This window comes from Mobula birostris, chromosome 4 (assembly GCF_030028105.1).
Source record: "Mobula birostris isolate sMobBir1 chromosome 4, sMobBir1.hap1, whole genome shotgun sequence".
NCBI lineage: Eukaryota > Metazoa > Chordata > Chondrichthyes > Myliobatiformes > Myliobatidae > Mobula > Mobula birostris.
In genome coordinates, this window is record NC_092373.1 from 202,664,706 (window position 1) to 202,692,649 (window position 27,944).

A 27,944-nucleotide genomic window follows, 5' to 3' on the forward strand; every position below is an offset into this window, starting at 1 on the left:
ACCACAAGCTTTGAATCTGAATCAGAATCAGCTTTATTATCACTGACATATGTTGTGAAAATTGTTGTTTTGTGGCAGCAGTACAGTGCAATACATAAGATATGCTATAAAATATAATAAGAAATATATATATATATGCGCAGTCAATTAGTGAAAAAAGAGAGCAAAAATAGTGAGGCAGTGTTCATGGGTTTATGGACCATTCAGAGATCTGATGGCAGAGGGGAAGAAGCTGTTCCTAAAGCACTGAGTGTGGATCTTCAGGCTCTTGTACCTCCTCCTTGACGGTAGCATTAAGTAGAGGGCATGTCCTGGCGGTGGAGGTCTCTAATGATGGCTGCCACCTTTTTGAGGCTTTGCCTTTTGAAGGTGTCTTGGATGCTGGGGAGGCCAGTGCCCGTGATGGAGCTGGCTGAGTCAACAATCCATTGGAGCTTTTTCTTGTCCTGTGCAGTGGCCCCTCTGTACCAGACGGTGATTCAACCAGTTAGAGTGCTCTCCACCATATAAGGGACCATAAGGATCAGGAAGCTTTTCAAGGAACACAGTGTAGTTTGACCAGAAGGTGGCCGATTTACATAGATGAGGAGGAATTTCTTGAGCAAGAGGGTGGTGATTGGGGTTGAGAAGGATGAGAAATCAGCCATGATTGAATGGCGGAGTAGACTTGATGGGCTGATTAGCCTAATTTTGCTTCTAGGTCTTATGGTCTCGGATGATATTTGTCCATTAAGGGTTAAGTTATAAGGGAGAATGCAGAATCTGGAGTTATATTTCCTGAAATAGAAAGAGAAAATGCTGGAAGTACTCAGGAAGAGAGAGAGGCCGAGTTAACATTTCAGGTCAGTGACTTCGTCAGAATGTACATTTCCTGGAATCTGGTACTGTGTGGGGTGAGATGATTGAGGTTTTGAAATTATTAAGGTGTAATAATGATTTGAAAGAAGAATCTAGATCTCGAGAAGCAGTGAGGATTGATTATTATTTTTCTACGTATGAAGAGTGTTGGAAACTCTGTCACAAATGGGGCCCATGATAGTGTAGCAGTTAGCATGGCACTATTACAACTGGAGGCTTTCCGAAGTTCGGAATTTAGTTCCGGCACCCTCTGTAAGGAATTTGTATGTCTCTCCCCGTGACCACGTGGGATTACTCTGGGTGCTCTAGTTTGCTCCCACAGTCCAAAGACGTACTGTTTGGTATGTTGGTTGGCCATTGTAATTTTCTTGTGATTAGGCTAGGGTTAAATCGGTGGCTTGAAGGGCCGGAAGGGCCAATTACTCGCTGTATCGCTAAATAAAAACTAAAATAAATAAAATGGCAGTTGCTCAGAATTAGGTTTATTATCACTGTCTTGCATGACACAAAATTTGTTGTTTTGCAGCAGCAGTACAGTAAAGACAGGAGGTTACTCTAAATTACAAGATAAATAAATTGTGCAATAAAAAGGAATAGAGGAGCAGTGTTCATGGGTTCATGGATAATTCACTAATCTGCTTCTGAATCGTTGAGTGTGGGTCTTCAGGCCCCTGTATCCCCTCCCCAGTGTTAGTCATGGGAAGAGGGCATGTCACAGAATAACACACACTAAATGCTGCAGGAATACAGCAGGTCAGGCAGCATCTACAGAAAGGAATAAAGAGTCGACGTTTCGGGCTGAGATCTTCATCAGGACTGCAAAGAAGTCGGGAGCTTAATAATATTAAACTAATTCAAGGAAGACATGGGATTCTGAAATGTGAGTCTAACTTCGAGTTTACTTTATGTGAGTCACTTTCCTATCACATGGTAGCGTGATGACATATGCAATTCAGGTATTTTTACACATAACCTATAATGAATTATTTAAGCAAATAAGAATGCTTCTTAATCAAACTATATATGCAAGATTACTCAAATATTACTGAAATATTGAACAGACAACTCATAAATCCGGTGACAGGTGAAGACAGAAGAGGGGCAAGGTGGGTGGATGGGGGCGGGGATGAAGTGGGAAGCTGGGAGGTGACAGATGGAAGAGGCAAAGGGCTGAAGGAGAAGGAGCCTGAGAGGAGAGGAGAGTGGACCATAGAGAAAGGGAAGGAGAAGGGACACCAGAAGGAGGTGATGGGCAGTGAAGAGAAGAAAAGGGAGTCAGAATGGAGAATGGGAAAAGAGAGAGGGGGAGGGGGGAAGAAATTACTGGAAGTTGGAGAAATCTGCGTTCATGCAGTCAGATTGGAGGCTACCGCCAGGTTTGAGAGAGGCATATCCCAGATGGTGTTTGGTAAATTAATTAATTATTTTATTTGTGCTTTATAGGTATTTCTGAAGTTATTAAGAAATATGGAGGGGTACATAGAGTATTAGGCCAGAGATTGGCTCTGATATTAAACTGTGGTAAAGCTCACAGGATTAAATCAACCGAACCCTGTTCCTTTGTCCCACTCTGCCACGACCATTTGACCATCTGGTATGGGGGCACTGATGCACATGATCTGAAAAAGCTGCAGAGGGTTGTAAACTCAGCCAGCTTCACCATGGGCACTAGCCTCCCCACCGACAAGGACATCTTCAAGAGGCAATGGCTGAAAAGTCAGCAACCAGCATGAAGGGCCCTCACCGTCCAGGACAAGCCCTCTTCTCATTACTTTCATCAGAGAGGAGGTACAGGAGCCTGAAGAAGAACTCAACAGTTTAGGAACAGCTTCTTCCCCTCGGCCATCAGATTTCTGATCAGTCCACTAACCCATGAACACTACCTATTTTGCTGTCTTATTGCCCTAATTATTTATATTTTTTATATTTCTTATTATGAGTTATAGTTGCTCAATTCTATGTATTGCACTGTTCTGCCGCTGGGAAACAACAATTTACATGACATGTATCACTGATAATAAACCTGATTCTGATTCTGAGGATTAAAAGGTTCAAAGGTTCATTTTATTTTCAAAGTATGCATGTAGAATACAACTCAGATATTTGTCTCCTCCAGATAGCCATTAAATACAGCAAGACCATGGGTGTTCATGAAAGAAAAGACATCAACTCCTTCCCCAACCAGCATGAAAAAGAAAGGAAATAAACCTTGCAGACCCCAAAATCTTCCTCTTGCCCACAGCAACAAACAGCCACAAAAACAATCAAGAACCCCCTACACATAACAATCTTCGACCCCCTCACTCGCAGAAAGCACCAAATCCCCACCCCCCATACACGAAGAATGATCAGATCACCCACCCACTAATTGACCACAAGAAAGAAAACACCAAAAAACTGAAGGAAACCACTATAAAGTGCAGTCCGATAATCACATAAATCTCAGAATATGGGAAACATCTTTTCACTGCACGAACACAGTTCTTCCATAAAGAGTGACCACCAACCTGGGTCCTAACACCTCTATTCCAGGGCCGAACATGCTGATCCAGGCCGAACGCCACCTATATGGGGCTGAACGCACCGAACTGGGTCTGAACACTGACCAGGCCCGACACGCTGATCCAGCTGCCAACTGTCTCGTGCCTAGCCATCACTGACTCCCTCTGTGTTCACCTTGGTGCTTCAGTCTTCCTCGCTGCTTCGAGGTGGAGTCATTCATGACCTCGTGACTCATCTCTGGTCTTTTCCACAAGTCAGCTTGTGTTCTCGGACCTTTTCAGCCCCCACATCTCTGAACTCCACGAGGCAGCTCTGCGGACACAGCAAGCGCTGGATCCTTCAATCCAGATTCAAACTGTACACCACAGGCTCCAAAAGTTTCCGTAACACAAATAACACAAAAAGAACAAGCAGAAGGCAGAAAAAGAATGAGTGAAATAATTGGAAAGTTTTGTTATCTGGAAGATGTCTCCTGTGGAATCTTTGTTCGCTGGCACCATTTGGACCAGAGATTGGCTGTGGTATTAAACTATAGTGCAGACTCACAAAACTATATCAACCTAATCAAACTAAAGCCTCTTCCCATCTCCGGCATGACCGTAACACCTGGATTGGTACTTCACCACAACACTAATCAGTTCAAAGTTCAAAGTTAATGCATATCAAAGGACATGTTTTTGTAGATGTTCTCAGTAAATACCAAGAAACACAATAGAATCAATAAAAAATTACACACAAAGATAGACAACCAACCAATGTACAGAAAACAAATTGTGCAAATGCAAAAAGAAAACATAATCGTAATAATAGATAAATAAGTAATAAATAATGTTCAGAACAGGAATTATGGTGCTTTATCATCAGGGCAGGTAGTCACTTTACATTCCAAAACCAGAAAATACCCAGGACTTCATTCTCCGGAACGCAGGAGAATGAGGGGAGATTTGACAGAGGTATATAAAATTATGAGGTGCATATTTCATGTTCAAGTTCAAATTTATTGTCATCTGACTGTACAATAAACAGGACATTCCAGACCACGGTGCACCCACACAACGTAGATCACACACAGCACATAAAACAAAGTATTATTCTATAAATAATTAATAAAATATAATTCAAAATTCCTGTATTAAAGCGCAGCACAGGTAAACAGCTGGCTGTCCTCGTGACGAGACCCCAGTGGTGACAGGGTATTCACTAGTCTCACAGCCTGAGGGAAGAAGCTGTTACCCAGTCTGGCAGTCCTAGTTCTGATGCTGCTATACCTCCTTCCTGGCGGTAGTGGGTCAAACAAATTGTGCGATGAGTGGTAAGGGTCTCAGCAATACTTTAGGCCCTTCATCTACAAAGTTGTAAAATTAGTCAGCTCCATCATGGGTACTAGCCTCCACAGCATCCAAGATATCTTCAAGGAGCGGTGTCTCAGAAAGGTGACGTCCATTATTAAGGATGCCCAGGAAATGCCCTCTTCTCATTGTTACCATCAGGAAGGAGGTACAGAAGCTTGAAGGCACCCACTCAAGGATTAAGGAACAGCTTATTCCCCTCTGCTATCTGATTCCTAAATAGACGTTGAACTCATGAACACTACCTCACTTTTTTATTATTTCTGTTTTTACATTTTTTTAATTTAACAATTTGATATGGATATATATACTTACTGTAATTCATTGATTGTTTGATTTATTTTCTATGTTATCATGTTTTGCATCGTACTACTGCCGCTAAGTTATCAAATTCCACTGCATACGTCGGTGATATTAAACCTGATTCCGAAGCTCCCGGTAAATGTCACAAGTCGGAAGGAGAACGACCCCTGTGATACTTTTGATGTTTTTTATTGTCCTCTGTAGCATCTTGTGGTCTGATGCCGTGCAACTTCCGTGTCACACAATGATGCAGTCAGACAGGACAATCTTGATAGTGCTCCTGCAGAATGTCAGAAAGGGGGCAGAGAGACTTGCACACTTCAATCTCTTCAGAAAGTGCAGATGCTGTTATGCCTTCTTGACTAGTGAAGAGGTATTGTGGGACCAAGTTGGATCATCTGTTATGTGCACACTAAAAAACTTTGTGCTCTTCAGTCTCTCAAAGTTTTCTCGGTTAATTATAGATAGGGTAAATGTAGCCAGGCTTTTTCCACCGAGGTTGGGAAAAAAACTAGAGGTCATAGGTTAAGGGTGAAAGGTGAAACATTTACAGGGAACCTGAAGGGGAACTTATGTCTTGTGGTGTTATGATCTTAAAACTTCTTCACTCAGAGGGTGGAACGAGCTGTCAATGGAAGTGGTGGATGCGGGTTTGATAATAGTTAAGAGAAGTTTGCATGGGTACATGGATGAGAAGGGTATGGAGAGATATGGTCCAGGTGTAAGTCAATGGGAACTAGGCAGAATAACAGTTCAGCATGGACTAGATGGGCTGAAGGGCCGGTTTCTAAGCTGTAGTGCTCCGTGACTCTGAAACACTCAGCAGCACCTTGGAGAGAGAAATAGTTAATGACTCAGATCTGAGACACTTTCTCAGGATATTCAAGTGAAGGTTCCTTGAAATATTAATTCTGTTTCTCTTTCCACACTGAGTGCTTCCAACATTTTCTATTTTTACTTCAAGTTTCCAGCATCCGCAGTTTTGTTTTCCAATTTTCAACGGCCTTTTTGTACTAGTGGAAATCCTGGTTAAGTCTCCTTGTGTGGTTAATGCCTGGTTCAACAGCACTTGAACAATTACATTCCACTCACTGATCCCAGCAAAAAATAGATTAATGTGGAGATCATGTTCGACTTTATCCAGGAAGTGGGCAAAGCTGAATAAACCACATTTAGAGTCATAGAGTACTACAGCACAGAAACAGGCTCTGCAGCCCATCTAGTCCATGCCAAACTATTACTCTACCTAGTCCCATCGACCTGCATCATGACCATAGCCGTCCGTACCCCTCCCATCCATGTACTTATCCAAACTTCTCTTAAATGTACTTCCACTGGTAGCTCGTTTTACTCTCACACCACCCTCTGAGTGAAACCCTTCGTGGTCCCTTTAAAATTTCACCTTTCACCCTTAACCTATGACCTCTAGTTCCAGTCTCACCCAAGCTCAGTGGAAGAAATCTGTTTGCATTCATCCTATACATACCCTCATAATTTTGTATACCTCTATCGATTTTCCTCCCATTCACCACATTGTGATGACTGTCTGATATGGGGTGAGGGGGAGTGGATACTGCACAGGATCGAAGTAAGCTGCAGAGGGTTGTAAAATTAGTCAGCTCCATTATGGACACTATCTTCCATAGTAACCAGGACATCTTCACTGAGTGGTGCCCCAGAAAGCCGTCATCCATCATTGAGGACCTCTATCACCCAGGACATTGTTACAATCAGGAAGGAAGTACTGAAGCCTGAAGGCACACACTCAACGATTCAGGAACAACTTCTTCCCCTCTGCCTTCCGGTTTCTAAATGGACATTGAAGCCATGAACACTACCTCACTACATTTATATATATTTTTGCAGGACTTATTTAATGTAACTATTTAGTATATATATATATATATACTTACTTTAATTCACAGTTTCTTTTTCATTCTATTATCATGTATTGCATTGTACTGCTGCCACAAAGTTAACAAAGTGATATTTAACCTGATTCTGATTCTGATATATTCTTCTATGCTCCAAGAGAGGAAAAGTCCCTGCTATTACAACTTTCCCCTATAACTCAGGTTCTTAAGACCAATCAAAATCCTTGTAAATTTATTTACTGACCCTTGTGTAAGCGAGCATGGGCCAAATACTGGGGACTAAATGAACGGAAGACAAGTAGGATGACCTGAGGATGCACAGTGGTGGGACGTTAATGAGGACACTTCATACGGGGGCACCCCACTGTGACGGCTGTCAGTGATCGGACTACCAAATGACAGTGACTGATTAGGCTGCTCCCGTGAATACCATGGGTAGCTTATCAACTGTGGGCATTCGTATGGGGAGGACTTTGTGCAGGGGAGATCACAACTCACAAATCTGATTGAGTGTTTTGAGGAGGTACAGTGGCATGCAAAAGTGTGGGCACCCCGGTCAAAATTTCTGATACTGTGAATAACTAAGCGAGTAAAAGATGACCTGATTTCCAAAAGGCATAAAGTTAAAGATGACACATTTCTCTAATATTTTAAGGAAGATTACTTTTTTATTTCCATCTTTTACAGTTTCAAAATAACAAAAAAGGAAAAGGGCCTGAAGCAAAAGTTTGGGCACCCTGCATGGCAGTACTTAGTAACACTCCCTTTGGCAAGTATCACAGCTTGTGTAGCCAACTAAGAGTCTTTCAATTCTTGTTTGGGGGATTTTCACCCATTCTTCCTTGTAAAAGGCTTCTAGTTGTGTGAGATTCTTGGGTCGTCTTGCATGCACTGCTCTTTTGAGGTCTATCCACAGATTCTCGATGATGTTTAGGTCAGGGGACTGTGAGGTCCATGGCAAAACCTTCAGCTTGCGCCTCTTGAGGTAGTCCATTATGGATTTTGAGGTGTGTTTAGGATCATTATCCTGTTGTAGAAGCCAACCTCTTTTCATCTTCGGCTTTTTTTTACAGACGGTGTGATGTTTGCTTCCAGAATTTGCTGGTACCAGCGAAATATTCCCCGTGCCACTGGCTGCAACATAAGCCCAAAGCATGATCGATCCACCCCCCGTGCTTAACAGTTGGAGAGGTGTTCTTTTCATGAAATTCTGCACCCTTTTTTCTCCAAGCATAACTTTGCTCATTGCAGCCAAAAAGTTCTATTTTAACTTCATCAGTCCACAGGACTTGCTTCCAAAATGCGTCAGATGTTCCTTTGCAAACTTCTGACGCTGAATTTTGGCCGCAATGAGCAAAGGTATGTTTGGAGAAAAAAGGGTGCAGAATTTCATGAAAAGAACACCTCTCCAACTGTCATAGACCAAGATTGCCCACCTCATATGTCATGGCACATGATGGTGATGATGTATTTGTTAATGTGGAGTATGTAAATCTGGCAAACTATGTTGGGAATGGTGAGGGTGAAGTGTGTGGGAGGGGTGTGGGGCAGGTGACGGAGGAGCCCCAGGAGTGGGGTGTGGTGTGGGTACAGACACACCCAGCCTGGAGGCACTAAGCAAATCATTTCATTCCAAACAATTGAACTAAATTGACTTCATTGCTTACATCCTTCGTATACATCTGGAGTAAAAATCTTTACGTTATGTCTCCATCTAAATATGCAATGTGCAATTTATTGAGGCTCTGCAAGGGAAACCATTATCAAAATGTAGAATAGAGTGATAGAGTCTCAGAGCGCTTAGCACAGAAACAGTCACTTAGGCTTATTTAGTCTATGCCCAACTGTTATTCTGCTTAGTCCCGTCACCTACACCTGGGCTAAGTCCTTCAAACCCCTCCGATCCATGTACCTATCCAAATCCCTCTTTAAACATTGCAATATTATTACATGGATGGCAGGGTATGGAGGGCTATGGTCCAGATGGGACTAGCCAGAGTACCAGCTTGGTATGATTAGATGGGCTGAACAGCCAGTTTCCTTGTTTTATGATTCCAATAGGGGTTTTGGGGTGTGGGTGGTTTGGAAAGGAGTGGATGTGTGTGAGGACTTGGGTAGATCAGGAGATAGGAAGGGACAAAGGGGAAACAGGTGACCTGTGAAGACTTTCTATACATTGAAAATCTTGCTTAAGCACTGATGGCTGATGTCTACACTCTTCTTGTTTTCCAGGGCAAAGTGGCTCAGACAGCCTGCATGTCCGCCTGTAAGCACCTCTCCACATCCCTCCTCCAGCTGCTGCTCGATAATGAGGTCAAACAGATCACCATGGGTGCTCTGAAACAGTTCAACATGGATGTCAAAGAGTGCGAGCGTAAGTCATCAGAGGAATCTCCTATTTCCTTTCTTATTCTCAATATTCTCAAGCCAGTGCTTCAGGAATAACTTACACGTATTTGCACAGCAGCACACTAAATGCAGGGAAAGGACAAACCAAGATGCTATATTTCGGCACTGTGATTGGTCCGGTCATTCTGAGCTGAAGGGCCTGTTCCTGTGCTTCACTGTTCTGTGTACTGAGGAGAGTCAGCAGAAAAAAACTTCACTGAGCCACCTTACTGAAACAGGGAATTGCAAAGGTCGGCCAGAGATAGATTTTAATTTGTCTCTTGACACAGTGAGATTGAAGGGCTCGAGTTTCGGAGGTCGAATTGCAGAGTTTTGGGAGTTTCACAGCTGCAGAGGATGTCCGCCGCGGGTGGGGATGGGGATGAAGCAAGCAAATGAAATTCTGGAAGGCACGTGCATCTTTACACATGGGACTTTGGGAGTCCAGAGTTGCAGCCACAAGAAGACGACTGATGGGAGTCAAATGAAAATAATCGCAAAAGCTGTGATTGATACTGTGTAGGATATGAAGCCAGAGCAAGCACAAGATGTTAACAACATGACGATGTTAGTGAATAAACTGCGGATGGCCCTCCTTCCAGTTATCCAATCTTCTACTCATGCTAGTATCTTTCCTTCAACACCGTGGGCTCTTGGTTAGCTGACTCATGTGCGGCACTTTGTCAAAGGCCTTCTGAAAATCCAAGTAAACACTGTCCACTGACTCTCATTTTCCTATTTTGTCTGTTACTTCCTTAAAGATTTCCAATAGATTTGTTAGGCAAGATTTCCCCTTAAAGAAACCATGCTGACTTTGGCCTACTTTATCAAATGCCTCTAAGTACGCCAAAACCGCATCCTTGATAATAGACTCCAACATCGTCCGAACTACTGAAGTCAGGTTAACTGGGCGATAATCTCTGGTTTTTGCCTTCCTTCCTTCTGAAAGAGTAGAGTGATACTTGCAAATGTTCACAAAAAGATGGCTTGTAAGGGTAGGATACGCAGCCAGAGCAGGGGAAAGGCGATTAAAGCTTAGCTTTATTTGTTGCATCTATATTGAAACAGTGTGGGCACATGGCCAAGTGGTTAAGGCATTGGACTAGCGACCTGAAGGTCATGAGTTCGAGCCCCAGCCGAGGGAACGTGTTGTGTCCTTGAGCAAGCCACTTAATCACACATTGCTCTGCGACGACACTGGTGCCAAGCTGTATGGGTCCTAATGCCCTTCCCTTGGACAACATCGGTGTCATAGAGAGGGAAGACTTGCAGCATGGGCAACTGCTGGTCTTCCATACAACCTTGCCCAGGCCTGCACCCTGGAGAGTGAAGACTTTCCAGGCGTAGATCCATGGTCTCGCAAGACTAACAGATGCCTTTACTTTATATCGAAACATCGAAATGTACAGAGAAGTGCATTGCTTGTGTCAACGACCAACACAGTCCAAGAATGTGCTGGTGGCAGCCTGCAATTGTTACCACGCATCCAGTCACCACATAGCAAACCCGCAACTTATTAACCCTTACTAACCTGTGCATTTTGGGAATATGGGAGGAAAGCGGTCACAGAGAGAACGTCCATAGTAGCATGACTGTTAACGTGACACTGTTACAGCTTGGGACGTTCTGGAGTTCAGAGTTCAATTCTGGTGCCGTCTGCAAGGAGCTTGTATGTTTTCCCCGTGACCGCGTGGGTTCCCTCCCAGCGCTTCAGTTTTCTCCCACAGTCCAAGGATGTACCAGTTAGTGGGTTAAATGGTCGATGTAAATTGTCCTGTGATTGGGCTAAGGTTAAATAGGGTTGCTTCATGGTGCGGCTGATTGGGCTGGCGGGGCCTGTTGTACGCTGTATCTCTAAATAAAAGGAATATAAATAACTCTTTACAGATAGTGGTGGGAATTTAACCATGATTGATGGCGCTGTAAAGCGTAACGCTAGCTGCTATGCTGCATGGCTGTCGGGTATGTTACCTAACCACTCAGTATATGACACTAAAGTCCTCAACCTCCCGTACAAAATATTGAAGAAAGTCAGTATGTCAGGCAGCAACTGTGGAGGGGAGTGACAGATGACATTTCGGACTGTGACTCTTCATCAGGTCTGAAGAGAAGGGGGGAAGAGCCAGAATAAAAAGGTGGGAGGAGGAGGAGTACAAGCTGACAGTTGATAGGTGAGGCCCTTGATTGTTTATTCCTCTCCATGGATGCTGCTGGCCTCCAAGAGGACCACAACCTTGTTATTAGGTTTAGAGGTTTGCGTGGCTCAATGATCCGAAGAGCTATGTTGGCTGGAGTCAGGGTTTTATGCTTTGGCTCTTGGTAAGGTCACCTATGCCAAACAGATCAAAGGGTAGAGGCCAGACTCAGAGTGTTCCACCAGACCTACAGATTCAGGGGTTCTGCCCAGGTCTGACAACCCTGACTGGTAAAACAAAATTATTATGGAAACAGTAATAAAGAATCCTTCTGCATCTGAGTGTGATGGTATTCCTGAGTCTCCACCCGGGACTTGCGTGGCAGACAGTAGTGAAAACCGAGGAAGCTACTGACATGATGAAGGAAGCCCTGAACACCACCACAAATAGAGAACATTCACTGCTGCTCTAAACGCCAGCGTAGTAATGGCCAGTAGTAAGTAAGATGCTGCCAGACCTTTTGAATTCCTCCTTACCGAGGAATCTGCAGTGGAAAGGGTGCGCAATTTCAAGTTCCTCAGAGTTAACATCTCTGAAGATCTTCATTAGGAACTTGAGGAGATTTGGTATGTCACCAAATACTCGAGTAAATTTCTACAGATGTACCATGGAGAGCATTCTAATTGGTTGCATCACTGTCTGGTATGGAGGGGCCGCTGCACAGGATTATATATATCTGCAGAGGGTTATAAGATCAGTCAGCTTTCTCATGGGCACTAGCCTCCCCCCCCCCCCCCGACCATCGAGGGCATCTTCAAACGGCAAAGACTCAAAAAGGGAGCATCCATCATTAGGATCCTCACCATCCAGAGCAAGCCCTCATCTCATTACTACCACCAAGAAGGAGGTACAGGAACAGGAACCTGAAGGCACACGCTCAACGTTTTAAGAACAGCTTCTTAACTTCTACCATCAGATTTCTGAATGGTTCATGAACCCATAAACACCACCTCACTATTTTCCTCTGTTATGGCACTACTTATTTAATTATAAACACACACACACACACACACACACACACACACACAAAAACACACACACACTCACTCAGGGGCCACTTTATTAGGTACCCCCAATCAGTCACCTATCCACTTCAAGGTTGTGTATTCAGAGATGCTCTTCTGCACACCACTATTGTAATTCGTGGTTATTTGAGTTACTGTCAGCTTGAACCAGTCTGGCCATTCTCCTCTGACCTCTCTCATTAACAAGACATTTTCACCCACAGAACTGTCACTCAGTTGATGTTTTTCTGTTTTTTGCACCGTCCTCAAACCACCCCAACTGGCATTAACAACCAGTCCATGAAGTCACTTAGATCACATTTCTTCCCCATTCTGATGTTTGTCCTGCACAACAACTGAATCTTTTGACCATGTCTGTGTGCTTTTATGCCTTGGGTTGCTGCCACATGATTGGCTGATTAGATATTTGCATTAATGAGCTGGTGTACCGGTGTATCTAATAAAGAGGCCATTGTGTATGTAGTGTGTGTGTAAATATATTTTACACACACACTACACACACACATATATATGAATTACAGTGGTACAGTGCAATGCGCAAAATATATTACAGATTATATATTAAGAAATATACAGCACACACACACACATACGGATGAGGGGTGATTGATAAGTTCATGGCCGAAGGTAGACTGAGATGAGTTATTAACTTCAAACTTTCTGTATTATCACTCAAAGAGTTGAACTGCACATGCATGTAACAACCTGGACTACCTGGAGGTCCAAGACGCTCTCGTTACATGCACGTGCAGTTCAACTCTTTGAGTGATAATGCAGGAAGTTTGAAGTTAATAACTGATCTCCTTCTATCTTAGGCCACAAACTTATCAATCACCCCTCGTGTGTGTGTGTGTATACACACACACACACACACATAAATATATATATACTACCTTGTGTATTGCTCTGTACTGCTGCTAGAAAACAACAAGTTTCACGACATTTGTCAAAGATAATAAACCTGATTCAGATTCAGAAATTTTTCCCCCAACTTTGGAGCAGATGCTTTTTTCTCCCCCACAATACTGAACGGAAAAGCCACATGCTGGATAATAAAGTCCCAGCTGGAGTTTACAAGGTACCATGCAGACTTATCAGGCCCAACATACTCCTATAAAAATGTCCAGGTCTCCCTTCAGCCACATATAATAAAAGCAAATTAACGGCTCAATAAAGAGGAAGGCAGTGATTAGTGGAACAGAACTCAAGTGTGCTGGCGTTTAGCCAACACAGCCTACTAAGTAAACATAAATGTTATAATAAAGGGGGGTGAGGTGTGAGCTTGGGGTCTCGTCCTGGATCTTAATCAATTATACTAATATAGTAATGTAGTCAAAATTCATTGAGTGTCTTAAGTCTGCAATAGCTGAGCTGTGAGGTGTTTGCTATATCCGCTACATGTGCCTCAGTTTTCCTTAGCCTCAGGGAGAGACAGGCGAAGGGGGACCTGGTGCATTGAGTGGTGTTATGCAGTGAGGACAGAAGTACCAGGATTTCAACATTCAAGACTCAAGATTGTTCAATGTCATTTCCAGGGAAAAGGAAAATTGGAGAAACAAGTGAAAAGGAGAAACAAAATAATTGTTATTTGGGTTTGCATCATAAAAAGAAACACAACATGATAAAGAGCACATAAATAAGAAAGCACAATAAATATAAACACACAATAACTTATATACATTAATTTTATGTCTATAAATATTTCAGATTCAAGATTGTTTAATGTCATTTCTGGTACACGAGTGTAAAGGAGAATGAAGTAGTTGTTATCCACATCTGATGCAATACCAAAATAAAGGACAATAATAATAAAAACACAGTAAATATGATTACATAAAATAGCTGATATACATTTATTGAATGTCCATAGAGTGACGCTAGGCACAGGAGTACCTGTACATAAGGTGACTGTGACAGGAAGTGATAAGTAATGGTGGGGGTGTGGAGGGGTGGGATAGTAGGTGGAGGTGCAAATCAGCCTAGCTGTTTTTGAGTCTGGTGGTCCTGGCATGGATGCTATGCAGCCTCCACCGTGATGGGACAAGCAGGGAGGGTGGAATCCTTCATGATGTTACTGGCCCTTTCCTTTCTGGATGTGCAGCATATCCTTTGTGCCGATTTTCTGCCTGTCCTTCACTGATTTTCCATCCTTTACTCCCATCCGCACTTCTGAGATCATCTTTCTGAACGTCTCCTGTACACTTATCAGCAAAGAGTCCGTACTACGTTCAGCCAAGACAAAGAGTCTGTGATAATAAACCTGACTCTGATTCTTTCTAGAGTGCAGATTATTGGAGAATATTTGTGCAGTCAGCTGGGACTGATATCCTGCAGCCATTGAGGTCTTGTCAACAGGACAGTGAGCTGTTTACTGCTTATCTGTGGTAATATTTTGTTTTCTGTGCTGTGTGTGATATATGTTTTGTGTGTGATCTGGAGGAACGTTGTTTCATTGGTTGTAGTTATGTACAGTCAGATGACAATAAACTGGAACTTGAATATGACCCACTATCATATACATTAACAGTGAGCAGTGTGGCAGGAGGAATCATAGGCTTGAGGGGCTGCAGAAAGATTCATCAGGATGTTGCAGGGACTGGAGAGAGACCTTAAGACCGTAAGACATAGGAGTAGGATTAGGCCACATGGCCTATTGAGTCTGCTCTGCCATTCCAACTTGGCTGATTTAATTTCCCTCTCAAACCCATTTTACTGCCTTCTCCCCATAAGCTTTGATGCCCTGACCAAGCAAAAACTTATCAACCCTCGCTTTAAATACATCTAATCACTTGGGATAGGCTGGGACAGTTGTTCCCGTAGTGGACAAAGCAGACGAGTAGGGGAGTCTAAAGCCAGGTGATTGCAAGGGAATGAACTTTCAGGGGATCTGAAAGAGCTGCCAATGGAAGTGGTAGAGGTGGATACAATTGCGATGTTTAAAAGATTCTTGGACAGGTGCATGGATCGGAAAGGATTGGAGGGACATGGGTCAAATGCAGGCAAATGAGACATGGAACAAAGGGCAAACCAGCACAGGTATAGTCCATTACTTGTCCATGCCAACCAAGATGCCCATTAAAGCTAGTCCCATTTGGCTGTATTTGGCCCAGAAAATATGCTGTGTAATCAAAAATATTGATGCAGAGCTTATGCACGATTATGGTTGAGAGCCTGTGATGCAATAGGGCGCCATGGCAGCGTAGCGGTTAGCACGATTCCAGCATCCACTGTAAGGAGTTTGTATGTCCTCGCCGTGTATATGTGGGTCTCTTCCAGGTGCTCCGGTTTCCTCCCACAGTCCTGAGACGTACCGGTTAGGAGGTTAGTTAGTCATTGTAACTTGCCCGATGAGGATAGGTGGGTTGATGAGCAGCATGGCTCACTGGGCCAGAAGGGCCTGTTCCATGCTGTATCCCTAAATAAAAATAAATAACTAAATAGCTAGGATATGAAATGGGCTTCTTTACAGGAGACAATATTCATCTTTGGTGAAAGAAAATTAACGAAAATAGCTCAGCCAGCTCCATCACAGGAACAATCCTCCCCACCAACAAGTAAATATGCACCGCTGCCACAAAAAATATGTGGGTGATGATAAACCTGATTCTGATCTGGGTCTCTATTCTGGACTGAGAGTAGGATAGGGGGCAGGGTGAGGGAAATCATGGTTGGGAAAAGGGGACGGGAGAGGGGAGGGGGCGGGAAGCACCAGGGAGACATTCTGTATTGATCAATAAACCAATTGTTTGCAATTAAATGACCGTGCCTGGTGTCTCAGCACTGGGTGTGCCTGCACACACACCACCTCTCTCCACCCCTGGCACTTCTCTGCCACCTGCCCCACACCTGTTCCATGGCGCTCCACCCTCGCCATTCCCAAAATCCTTTGCTGCTGCCGGATTTACGAACTTCTCTCTGCTCCACACATTGACAAATACAGTACTATGAAAAGTCTTAAGCACCCCAGCTACAGTACCTTTAAAAAGTATTCACTCTTCCCCCTTGGATGTTTTCATTTTTTCTTGTTTTACAACATTGAATCACAGTGGATTTAATTTGAATTTTTTGACACTGATCGGCAGAAAAAAGACTCTTTTCGTGTCAAAGTGAAGACAAATTTCTACAAAGTCATCTACATTAATTACAAATATAAAACACAAAATAATTGATTGCATAAGTATTCACTTCCTTCAAACCAGTATTTAGAAGATGCACCTTTGACAGCAATTACAGCCTTCAGTTTGTGTGGATAGGTCTCTATCAGCTTTGCACATCTGGACACTGCAATTTTTCCCCATTCCTTTTTAAAAAACTGCTCAAGCTCTGTCAGATTGCATGGAGACATGAGTGAATAGCCCTTCTCAAGTCCAGCCACAAATTCTCATTTGGAATGATGTCTGTACTCTGACTTGGCCTCCGGAACATTAACTTTGTTGTAGAAACATAGAAAATCTACAGCACAATACAGGCCCTTTGACCCACAAAGCTGTGCCAAACATGTCCTTACCTTAGAACTACCTAGACTTACTCATAGCCCTCTATTTTTCTAAGCTCCATGCATCCATCCAGGAGTCTCTTAAAAGACCCTATCGTTTCCGCCTCCCCCACCACCGCCGGCAGCCAATTCCATGCACTCACCACTCTCTGCATAAAAAACTTACCCCTGACATCTCCTCTGTACCTACTTCCAAGCACCTTAAAACTATGCCCTCTTGTGCTGGCCATTTCAGCCCTGGGAAAAGCCTCTTGACTATCCACACGATCAATGCCTCTCATTATCTTGTACATCTCTATCAGGTCACCTCTCATCCTCCATCGCTCCAAGGAGAAAAGGCTGAGTTCACTCAACCTATTCTCATAAGGCATGCACCCCAATACAGGCAACATCCTTGTAAATCTCCTCTCTATGGTTTCCACGCCCTTCCTGTAGTGAGGTGACCAGAATTGAGCACAGTACTCTAAGTGTGGTCTGACCAGGGTCCTATATAGCTGCAAAATTACCTTTCGCTGTTAAACTCAATCCCATAATTGATGAAGGCCAATGCACTGTATGCCTTCTTAACCACAGAGTCAACCTGCATCACACACAAAAAATGCTGGTGAACGCAGCAGGCCAGGCAGCATCTATAGGAAGAGGTACAGTCGACGTTTCGGGCCAGGACCCTTCGTCAGGTCTAACTGAAAGAAGAGATAGTAAGAGATTTGAAAGTAGGAAGGGGAGGGGGAGATCCAAAATGATAGGAGAAGACACAAGGGTAGGGGTGGATCTAAGAGCTGGAGAAGGGAGAGGATCATGAGACGGGAAGCCTGGGGAGAAAGAGAAGGGGGGAGGGGAGCCCAGAGGGTGGAGAGCAGGCAAGGACTTATAGTGAGAGGGACAGAGGGAGAAAAAAGAGAGAGAAAAAAAGGGGGGGGGAAATAAAAAAAATATATTAAATAAATAAATAAGGGATGGGGTGTGAAGGGGAGGAGGGGCATTAACGGAAGTTAGAGAAGTCAATATTCATGCCACCTTCTTCTACCTATGTCGTTGGTACCAATATGTATCATGATCTCTGGCTGTTCTCCTTCCCACTTCAAGATATCGTGGACGCGATCAGAAACATCCTGGACCCTGGCACCTGGGAGGCAAACTACCATTCGTGCTTCTTTCCTGCGTCCACAGAATTGCCTTTCTGACCCCCTAACTATAGAGTACCCTATCATTGCTGCCATCCTCTTCCTTTCCCTACCCTTCTGAGCCACAGGGCCAGTCTGGGTGCGAGAGGCGCGACCACTGTTGCCTCCCTCAGGTAGGCCATCTCCCCCAACGATACTCTCTAGCACCTGCTTCTTGCCCTTCCCTCTCCTGACTGTTACCCAATTATCTGTCTTCCCAGTCCCCGGAGCGACTATCTGCCTATTGCTCCTCTCTATCACCTCCTCACTCTCCCTGAACGGACGAAGGTCATCGAACTGCATCTCCAGTTCCCTAACACAGTCTCTAAGGAGCTGCAGCTCGACACACCTGGTGCAGATGTGGCTGTCCAGGAAGCTGTGAGTCTCCAGAACTTCTTTCATCTGACACCGAGCATAGTAAACTGGCCTCACACACATTCCTCCTGTCTGTATTCTAATCTAAACAGATAACCTACCTCACCTGTTATCACCAAAGCCCAGTTGAGCCAAAGCCTTCCTACTCTGTCTCCCTCACTCTGTAAATCTGTCTTCTTTTTAAACTCTTCCCGCTGTTCTCACTAGCCAACCTCAACAGGCTTGCGCAGTCGTGCCCTGTTCAAACCGCTGAAGAAGTGGTTGTTAAGCCATTCCTGTGTAGCTTTGGCTTTATTCTTGGGGTCATTGTCTGGCAGGGAAATAAATCTTCTCTCAAGTTGCAGTTCTCTTGCAGACTGCATCAGGGTTTCCTCCAGGATTTCCCGGTATTTTCTGCATTAATTTTACCCACTAACTTCACAAGCCTTCCAGGGCCTGCTGCAGTGAAGCATCCCCACAGCATGATACAGTCACCACCATGCTTCACAGTAGGAATCAGACTAAACATAGCATTTAGTCTGATAGCCAAAAGCTCAATTTTGGTTTCACCAGACCATAGAACTTTCTTCCAGCTGACTTCAGAGTCTCCCTCATACCTTCTGGTAAACTCTAGCTGAGATTTCATTTGAGTTTATTTCAGCAGTGGCTTTCTCTTTGCCACTCTCCCATAAAGCTGCGACTGGTGAAGCACCCGGGTAACAGTTGTTGTATGCGCAGTCTCTCCCATCTCAGCCACTGAAGCTTGGAACTCCTCCAGAGTTGTTATAGGTCTCTTGGTGGCCTCCCTCACTAGTCTCCTTCTTGCACAGTCATTCAGTTTTTGAGGGCAGCTTGCTCTAGGCAGATTTTCTTTCTGATTGACTTAATGTACTCCAAGGGATATTCAATGTTCTTGTTCCTACTTCCTGACTTATGCTTTTCAGTTACTTTTTCACGGAGTGTTGTTTTGTCAGGATACTGACTCGCCAGCAATTGGACCTTCCAGACACAGGTGTATTTTTACTATAATCATTTGAAACAACTTAACTTCACACAGGTCTCCAAAAAAAATCTCCATTTAACTAATTATGTGACTTCTAAAACCATCATTCAGATTTGTCATGAAATTTGTTTTATTTTTGCAGCAGTAGTACAGTGCAATACATAAAATCACTACAGTACTGTGCAGAAGTCTTTGGCACCCAAGCTGTATGTATGTGCCTAAGACTTTTGCACAGTACTGTAGGTTTAGCATGAGAGGGGAAAGATTTAAAAGGAACCTGAGTAGCAACTCTGTACCTGCATCAAGCATTTCTTCTCGCAGCTTGTTCATATACTCTCCACTCTCTGCATGAATACGTATCATTGAAGAAGCATTTGGAAAGGTACATGGAGGGGAGGGACTTGGAGGAATATGGACCGAGTGCAGGAGATCGGGCAGGTTCCATGGTCAGCATGGACTATTTGGGCTGAAGGGTCTGTGTCTGTGCTATATTACTCTGTAATTATGACCTGAAAGTCGTGGTCCCTACCGAACAGCAGCAGGCATCCAAGTATCGGCACTCCATTTCCCCAGAGTATGGTCATCCTTTTAAGACTCAGACTGCCAGTTATTGCCTGTCACAACCATTCTTGGAAAGTCTGTACTTAAAAAGCCCGGTGCTGAGCACTCAGTGCTCAATCATAGGAGTTCCATTTCTAGCACGACTGTTTGTGATGTCATCTTTGATTGCATTTATGTTTATTTGGAGTCTGAGTTACGACCATAAGACCTTAAGACAAAGGAGCAGAAGTCGGCCATTCGGCCCGTCAAGTCTGCTCTGTCATTTTATCATAAGCTGATCCATTCTCCCATTTAGTCTCACTCTCCCGCCTTCTCACCATAACGCTTGATGCCCTGGCTACTCACATACCTATCAATCTCTGCCTTAAATACACCCAATGACTTGGCCTCCACTTCCGCCTGTGGCAACAAATTCCACAGATTCACCACCCTCTGGCTAAAAAAATTTCTTTGCATCTCTGTTCTGAATGGGCGCCCTTCAATCCTTAAGTCATGCACTCTTGTACCAGACTCCCCCACCATGGGAAACAATTTTGCCACATCCACTCTGTCCATGCCTTTCATCATTCGAAATGCTTCTGTGAGGTCCCCCCTCATTCTTCTAAACTCCAAGGAATACAGTCCAAGAGCGGACAAACGTTCCTCATATGTTAACCCTATCATTCTCTGAATCATTCTAGTGAATCTTCTCTGAACCCTCTCCAACGTCAGCACATCCTTTCTTAAATAAGGAGCCTAAAACTGCCCACAGTACTCCAAATGAGGTCTCACCAGTGCCTTATAGAGCCTCAACATCACATCCCTGCTCCTATATTCTATTCCTGTAGAAATGAATGCCAATATTGCATTCGCCTTCTTCACCACCGACTCAACCTGCAAGTTAACCTTAAGGCTATCCTGCACGAGGACTCCCAAGTCCCGTTGCATCTCAGAACTTAGAATTCTCTCCCCATTTAAATAATTATCTGCCCGTTTATTTCTTTTGCCAAAGTGCATAACCATACACTTCCCAATTCTAGACCTTGCTTTGTACTTGGGTTCACCACCACTCATATCTCTCTCGATACACCAAAATGTCAACTTCTATTTTCCACCACAGATGCTGCCCAACCTGCTGAGTTTGCACTTTGTTCCAGTTTGAGCATCTGCAGTCTCTTGTGTCTCCTCTTTCTATCCTTGTCATTCTGTCACTGGGTTGCTGTCCGTCAACACACTAGGTAGCATGTTTCGCATATTACAACAGCAGCCACTTTGCTCAAAGTGCTTTACGGCCTGTAGGTTGCCTCGGGACATCCAGAGGTTCTTTGTAAGGTGTGGTGGAAGTGACCCTGTTCCTTTTGGAATGCACTTGCATGCTTCCCCTCAGCATCTTGCAAGAATGTTTACCTGCCCACCACACAAGTAAGTGGTCATAATTTATGGACACCCAGAAGCTTTTCAGTAGCTGGCTCTTAGGAAACAGTAAATTGATTTATTATTGTCACATGCTCTGGGGTTTATTACCACTGACATCTGTTGTCAAATTTATTGTTTTTTCAGTAGTACAATGTAAGATATAAAATATACTGTAAGTCACAAAAATAATTGAACAGTGCAAAAGATGAATAAGGATGTAAAATTCATGGGATTGTGGATCATTCAGAAATTTTATGTCAGAGGAAAAGAAACTCTTCTTGAAACACTGAGTGTAGATCTTCTGGCTCCTGTACCTCTTCCCCAACGGTAGTAGTGGGAAGAGGGCAGGTTCCAGATGATAAGGGTCCATAATGATGAATGTTGCCTTCTCGAGGCACCACCTCTTGAAGATGTACTTGTTGGTCAGGGGGATTCTGCCAGTGGTGGAGATGGCTGAGTCTATAACTCTCTGCTGTCTCTTGTGATCCTGTGCATTGGAGCCTCCATATTAGTTAGGATGCTCTTCACCATACAGCTGTAGAAATTTGCAAGTGTCTTTGGTGACATACCAAATCTCCTCAAACTCTTAATAAGGTATTTTTACTGGTGTACCTTCATAATTGCATCAATATGTTGGGCCCAAGACAGGTCTTTAGAGATGTTGACCTCCAGGAACCTGAAGCTGCTCACCTTTTCCACTGCTGATCCGTCAATGAGCGCTGGTGAGTGTTCCCTCAACCTCCCCTTCCTGAAGTCCACAATCAAATTCCTTGATTTTGTTGACATTGAATATGAGGCTGTTGCGACACCACTCAACCAGCTAATTTACTGTATCTCACTCCTTTACGCTTTGTCATTGCCATGTGTGTGAATGGTGTGTCACGTACACTGTTCATACAGATCAATTCATTGCAAAAGTGATGAGGTATTACAATAGCAGAATGCAGAATAAAGTTTTTCAATTCAAAGAGATTTCAGTATAGGTAGACAATAAAGTGTAAGATCATAACAAAGTAGATTGTGAGGTCAGGCGTCCATCTTATCATACCAGAGGTTCGTTTAATAGTTTTATTTTGTAGAGTGGAAACTATCCTTGAGCCTGGTGGTAAGTGCATTTTTGTATTGTCTGCCCAATGAGGGGAGAAGAGAGAATATCCGGTGTTAGGTGGGGTCTTTGATAACCCTGGCTGCTTTAAGAGGTATTGAGAAGTGTAGACAGATTCTGTGGAGGAGAGGATGGTTTCTCTTATGGGCTGAGCTGTGTGTGCAATGCCCTGCAGTTTCTTGTGGTCACACATATGGAGCCGATGCCATACCAAGCCATTATGCATCTGAATAGGGTGTATTCTATGGTGTATTGATACAAATCAGCACGAGTCCAATGGGTCATGCCAAGTTTCTTTAGCATCCAGATGAAGTACAGAGAAAGAGGGAAGGAGAGAATGAGACAGGGAAGGAAAGGGGAAGGGGGGGAGAGAGAGAGAGAGAAAGAGACAGAAGGAAGAAGAGAAGAAAAGAGGGAGGGAGGATAAGAAAGAGGGAAGGAATGTGGGAGTGTGTGGTAGGAGAGATGGAGGATGAGAAAGAGGAAGAGAGAAGAGAGAAAAAGAGAGAAACTGAGAGACAATACACGCGTTAGAAAGGGGGTGGGAAGGAGAGAGAAAGAGTTAAAGAAAGGGAAAGGAGGGAGAGAGAGAGAGAGAGAGGGGAAAGACGTGAGATGATGATGAGTTTAAAAGCTGTCGCAGCCTTGGTTTGGTTTTCCTTGTACTGGAGTGTCTGTTGCATGAAAAGAGAGAGAGAATAACCAGCCTTGGCTCTAGTGAAGTGGAGGGGGGTGGGGAAGAAGTAGTGGTGGGGGGAATTGACCAGAGGAATATTACACAAAGCCTTGAGAATAGTGGGTTTTTTTGCAGACACTGAATAGCAGGTGCCTGCTAACCTGAGCTCTGGGGGCAGGTGACCTCTTCCGCCCAGTGAGACTCCGTTCACATTACAGTCACCCTAACTGAGATTGATAGCAGTGTCTTAACCCTGCCATTTTTCACTGTCATCTCCAGTGTTTGGAAGCTCGGAACGGGGACACTCTCACAAAGTGCTTTCGCTCCTGACTAAAACACCCTTTTGTCAGGGTTGTGTTTATGATGTAATGGCAAGCAGTAGTTGCAGAATTAATAAAGGTTTTCTTGTGAATTTTCTTTTCCCATGTTCGGTGGGGGAAAGCGATAGTTTCCCCCACCACCTTCTGTCTCACCTTCCCTCTGAAACTGCGCGTCGCCGTCCGCTGCATTTTTTAAGGCATTTTCATAACTATTGACCTGTCCAGGACAGCCACAAATTAGGAAGATTGACTGTAATAAGAAGAGAGAGGGCTCTTGCTATCAGCAGTCCAGACAGCTGGTGGTTGTATGGAGATAAATACTCTCCTAATGGTTATTAGGTCTCCTTGTTTCTATAAACTCTCCAGAAACTCTTGAAAAATTACTGCTCACTTTATCTTTCTAGGACTGCGAGCCTGGACTTCAGCATCGCAATTACTTGCCCATTATCTCACGGCTGTGGAGTAAAGCATGAACTATTAAGGGCGGCACGGTAGCATAGTGATTAGTTCTTTGCTTTCAAGTGCCGGTGACCCGGGTTCAATTCCCGCTGCTGTCTGTAAGGAGTTTGTACATTCTCTCCGTGACTGTGTGGGTTTCCTCCGGGTGCTCCAGTTTCCTCCCATATTCCCAAGAGGTACAGATGGTGGGGTTAGTAGGTTAATTAGTCACATAGGTGTAACTGAGTGGGCACGTGGCCAAATGGTTAACGCATTGGACTAGCGACCTGAAGGTAGTGAGTTCGAGCCCCAGCCGAGGCAATGTACGTTGTGTCCTTGAGCAAGGCACTTAATCACACATTGCTCTGCGACGGACACCGGTGCCAAGCTGTATAAGCCTAATGCCCTTCCCTTGGACAACATTGGTGTTGTGGAGGGGGGAGACTTGCATCATGGGCAACTGCCGGTCTTCCATACAACCTTGCCCAGGCCTGTGCCCTGGAGAGTGAAGACTTTCCAGGCGCAGATCCATGGTCTCGCAAGACTAACGGATGCCTAAAAAAAAAGGTGTAACTGGGTGGTGCAGGCTTGTTGGGCTGGAAGGGCTGTGCTTTATCTTGAAATTAACAAAAAAAATTGTATTGATGTGGTGATCCTGCTGTCTGTAAGGAGTTTGTATGTTCTCCCCGTGAGCGAATCGGTTTCCTCCAGTGCTCCAGTTCCCTCTCACAGTCCAAGGACATGGGGGTTAGTAGGTTAGCTGGCCATTGTAAATTGTCCTGTGATCAGGCTAGGGCTAAATCGGGGGTTGCTGGAATGGCCTGAAGAACCTGTTCAGCATTGTACCTCAATCAATAAATAAAAGAAAGGACCTAGCATGGGGAATGTAGAGCTGGTGTTTACTGCAGGCACAGGAGGCTGCAGCTGATGGAACCTGGAGCAAAAGAGAGATGAGTTGCTGGAGGAATTCAGCAGGTCAGGCAGAATCTGTGGAGGGGAATGGACAGTCGGCTTTTTGGGTCTAGACCCTTCGTCTGGTCATAGGACGTAGTGCATAGAACAGTACTGTACAGTACAGGCCATTCGGCCCACAATGTTGTGCCGACTTTTTAACCTACTCTAGAATCAATTCTGCCTTCCTGCCCACATACCCTCCATTTTCTTTCATCTGTGCACTTATCTAAGAGTTCCTTAAACATCGCTGAAGTATCTATGCACCCACCCGCCATTCTATGAAGAAAAACTACCTCTGACACTCCCCTATACTTTCCTTCCAATCACCTTTAAATTATGCCTTCTATATTCGCCATTTCCACTCTGGGAAAAAGTCTCCGGTTGTCCACTCTATCTATGCCTGTCATCGTCTTGTGCACCTCTATCAAGTCACCTTTCATCTTCCTTTGCTCTAAAGAGAAAAGCTCGTTCAGCCACTCCTCATAAGATATGCTCTCTAATCCAGGCAACATCCTGGTAAATCTCCTCTGCACCCTCTCTAAAGCTTCCACATCCTTCCTATAACGAGCCAACTAGAACTGAATGCACGAATCGTAATGTTTGACCTTCCAAGGTGAATCATTTCACACTGCTCTGGGTTGTACTGTACTCAGGTTCCCCCCCCCCCCCAGCCCAGCTCTGCACCCTGTCAACGTCCTGTTGTAACCTACACCACCGTTCTACTCTATCCACAGAACCAACAATCCTTGTGACATCTGCAGTGAAAGGAAAACCAGATTGCCTTGATCCTCGTATGTTGTCAGCCGATTTCTCTCAGGGGTTCCCAACCTTTTTTTATGCCATGGACCCCCATTAACCAAGGGGTCCGTGAACCCCAGTTTGGGACTCCCTGCTCTACACAGATGCTAGCTGTCCCTTGGAGTTCCTCCAGCAGCTTGTTCCTTTTCCTCGGTCCAGGAATGGGTCGATTACGCAAAAGATTTTAAAGGAAACGGAACAAAAACTGGAACACTTCAGGACCTGGAAGTTCTAAATGATGCGGCCTGGGCTGGAGAGCATGTCTTGTGAGGATAGGGTGAGCAAGCTAGGGCTTTTGTCTTTGGAGCGAAGGAGGTTGAGATGCAACTTGTTAGAGGAGTATAAGATGATAAGAGGGAAAGATCGAGTGGACAGCCGTTTTTCAGAGGACAGAAATGGCTAATACAAAGGGGCATAATTTTAAGGTGAGTGGAGAAGAGTATAGGGTGGGTGTCAGAGGCAAGTTTTTTACATAGAGAGTGGTGGATGGGTGTGTGGAATGTGCTGGTGGTGGTGGTGGTAGAGGCAGATACATTAGGCTGTAGGATGCCAACCTTTTTTATGCCATGGACCCCTGCCATTAACCGAGGAACCCCTTCATTAGAGACATTTAAGAAACTCTCATGGCTGATGGAAAAATGGAAGGAAGGGTAGATTGATTTTAGAATAAGTTAAAGGGGGCACAACACAGGGGGCTGAAGGGCATTTACTGTGCTGTAATGTTCTAAGTTCTGTGTTCTAAGTAAAGAGGGCAGAAAAGATTCAGCAGGACAGGAGATATTCCTGGAGAGAGGGACAGAGTTTAATTTTCGGGTTGAGTGTCAGTGCTAATGAAAGGAAAATAAAGACTTGGCTTCTTCGCGCCTTCGCAAACCTGCGTTTTAGCAATCCAGCATGATTTTACACTGAGATCTTTGTCGTTTTACCAATTTACACACCACAGGTTCCCACACACACTGGTGTGCTAATCACCCGAGGAAGCCAGGTTTTGTATTGTTGATTGAGAGAGAAATGGTCTGGGACTGGTGTAGGAATCTGCTTCCATTTTATGGAATGGTTTCATAGTTTTACGTCTATCGAAAAAACAGGCTCATATTAGGGGGCGGCATGGTAACACAGTGTCTGTAAGCAGTTTGTACATACTCCCCATGACTGCGTATCTCAGAAACTGCTGATCTCCTGGGATTTTCATGCACAACTGTCTCTAGAACTTACAGAGAATGGTGCAAAACTCAAAAGAAGCATCCATTGAGCGGCAGTTCTGTGGGTGAAAATAAATTGTTAATGAGAGAGGCCAGAGGAGAATGGCCAAACTGGTTCACGTTGACAGGAAGGCAACAGTAATTCAAATAACCACACGTTACAACGGTGGTGTGCAGAAGAGCATCTCTGAACACATAGCATGTTGAACCTTGAAGTGGATGGGCCACAGTAGCAGAAGACCATGAACATACACACAGTAGCACTTTATTAAGTGCAGGAGGTAACTAATAAAGTGGCCACTGAGTGTATATCATGAAATTTTAAACACAAGAAATTCTGCAGATGTCAGAGATCTTTTCAGGAACACACACAAAATGCTGGAGGAACTCAGCAGATTAGGCAGCATCAATGGGGGAGAATAAACAGTTAACTGTTCGGGTTGTGACCCTTCATCAGGACTCTCATGCAGAAGATACCTCCTGTGACAGGGCAGCCCTTCAGTCTGTCCTGGAATATGTGGAGTTGGACTTAAGCACTGGGCCACGTTGAAGATTCTGCTAACTCAAACACATAGAGTGACGAGTCATACAAATCTTCAGTTCACTAAGAATGTACTGTCTATTAACTTCCCATTAACATCCTATCAGATGAACAGAAGACAACAAAGTAAAATTAGGCTATTTAACCCATCAAGTCTCCTCCACCGTTTGTTTGTAGCTGATTTTAATTTTCAACCTCTTTCTCCCCCTTTCCTCCCTTGATCTTTAAACTCATACTAATCAAGAATCTATCAACCTCTGTCTTAAATGCACCCAGTGACTTGGCCTCCACAACCTTCTATGGTAATGAATTTCAGATTCCAGCTGAAGAAATTCCTCCTCACCCTAGTTCTAAAGGGATATCCTTTTATTCAGAGGCTGGATCTTGGACTCACTTTCACTGGAACAATTCCTTTCACGTCCACATATTCAGGCCGGTAGATTTC

The 27,944-nt window shown here is 44.2% G+C and overlaps 1 protein-coding gene across 7 annotated transcripts in view; it reads left to right on the forward strand.

The window, feature by feature from the left end:
- LOC140196877 (exocyst complex component 6B-like) overlaps nucleotides 1–27,944 on the forward strand; it is an 877,039-nt gene that overhangs the window by 644,904 nt on the left and 204,191 nt on the right. For all 7 annotated transcript variants that reach the window (XM_072256771.1, XM_072256773.1, XM_072256776.1 and 4 more), the window contains exon 19: nucleotides 9,119–9,260. In XM_072256771.1, the coding sequence (XP_072112872.1) occupies nucleotides 9,119–9,260 (142 nt within the window). The remainder of the gene's footprint in view (nucleotides 1–9,118; nucleotides 9,261–27,944) is intronic.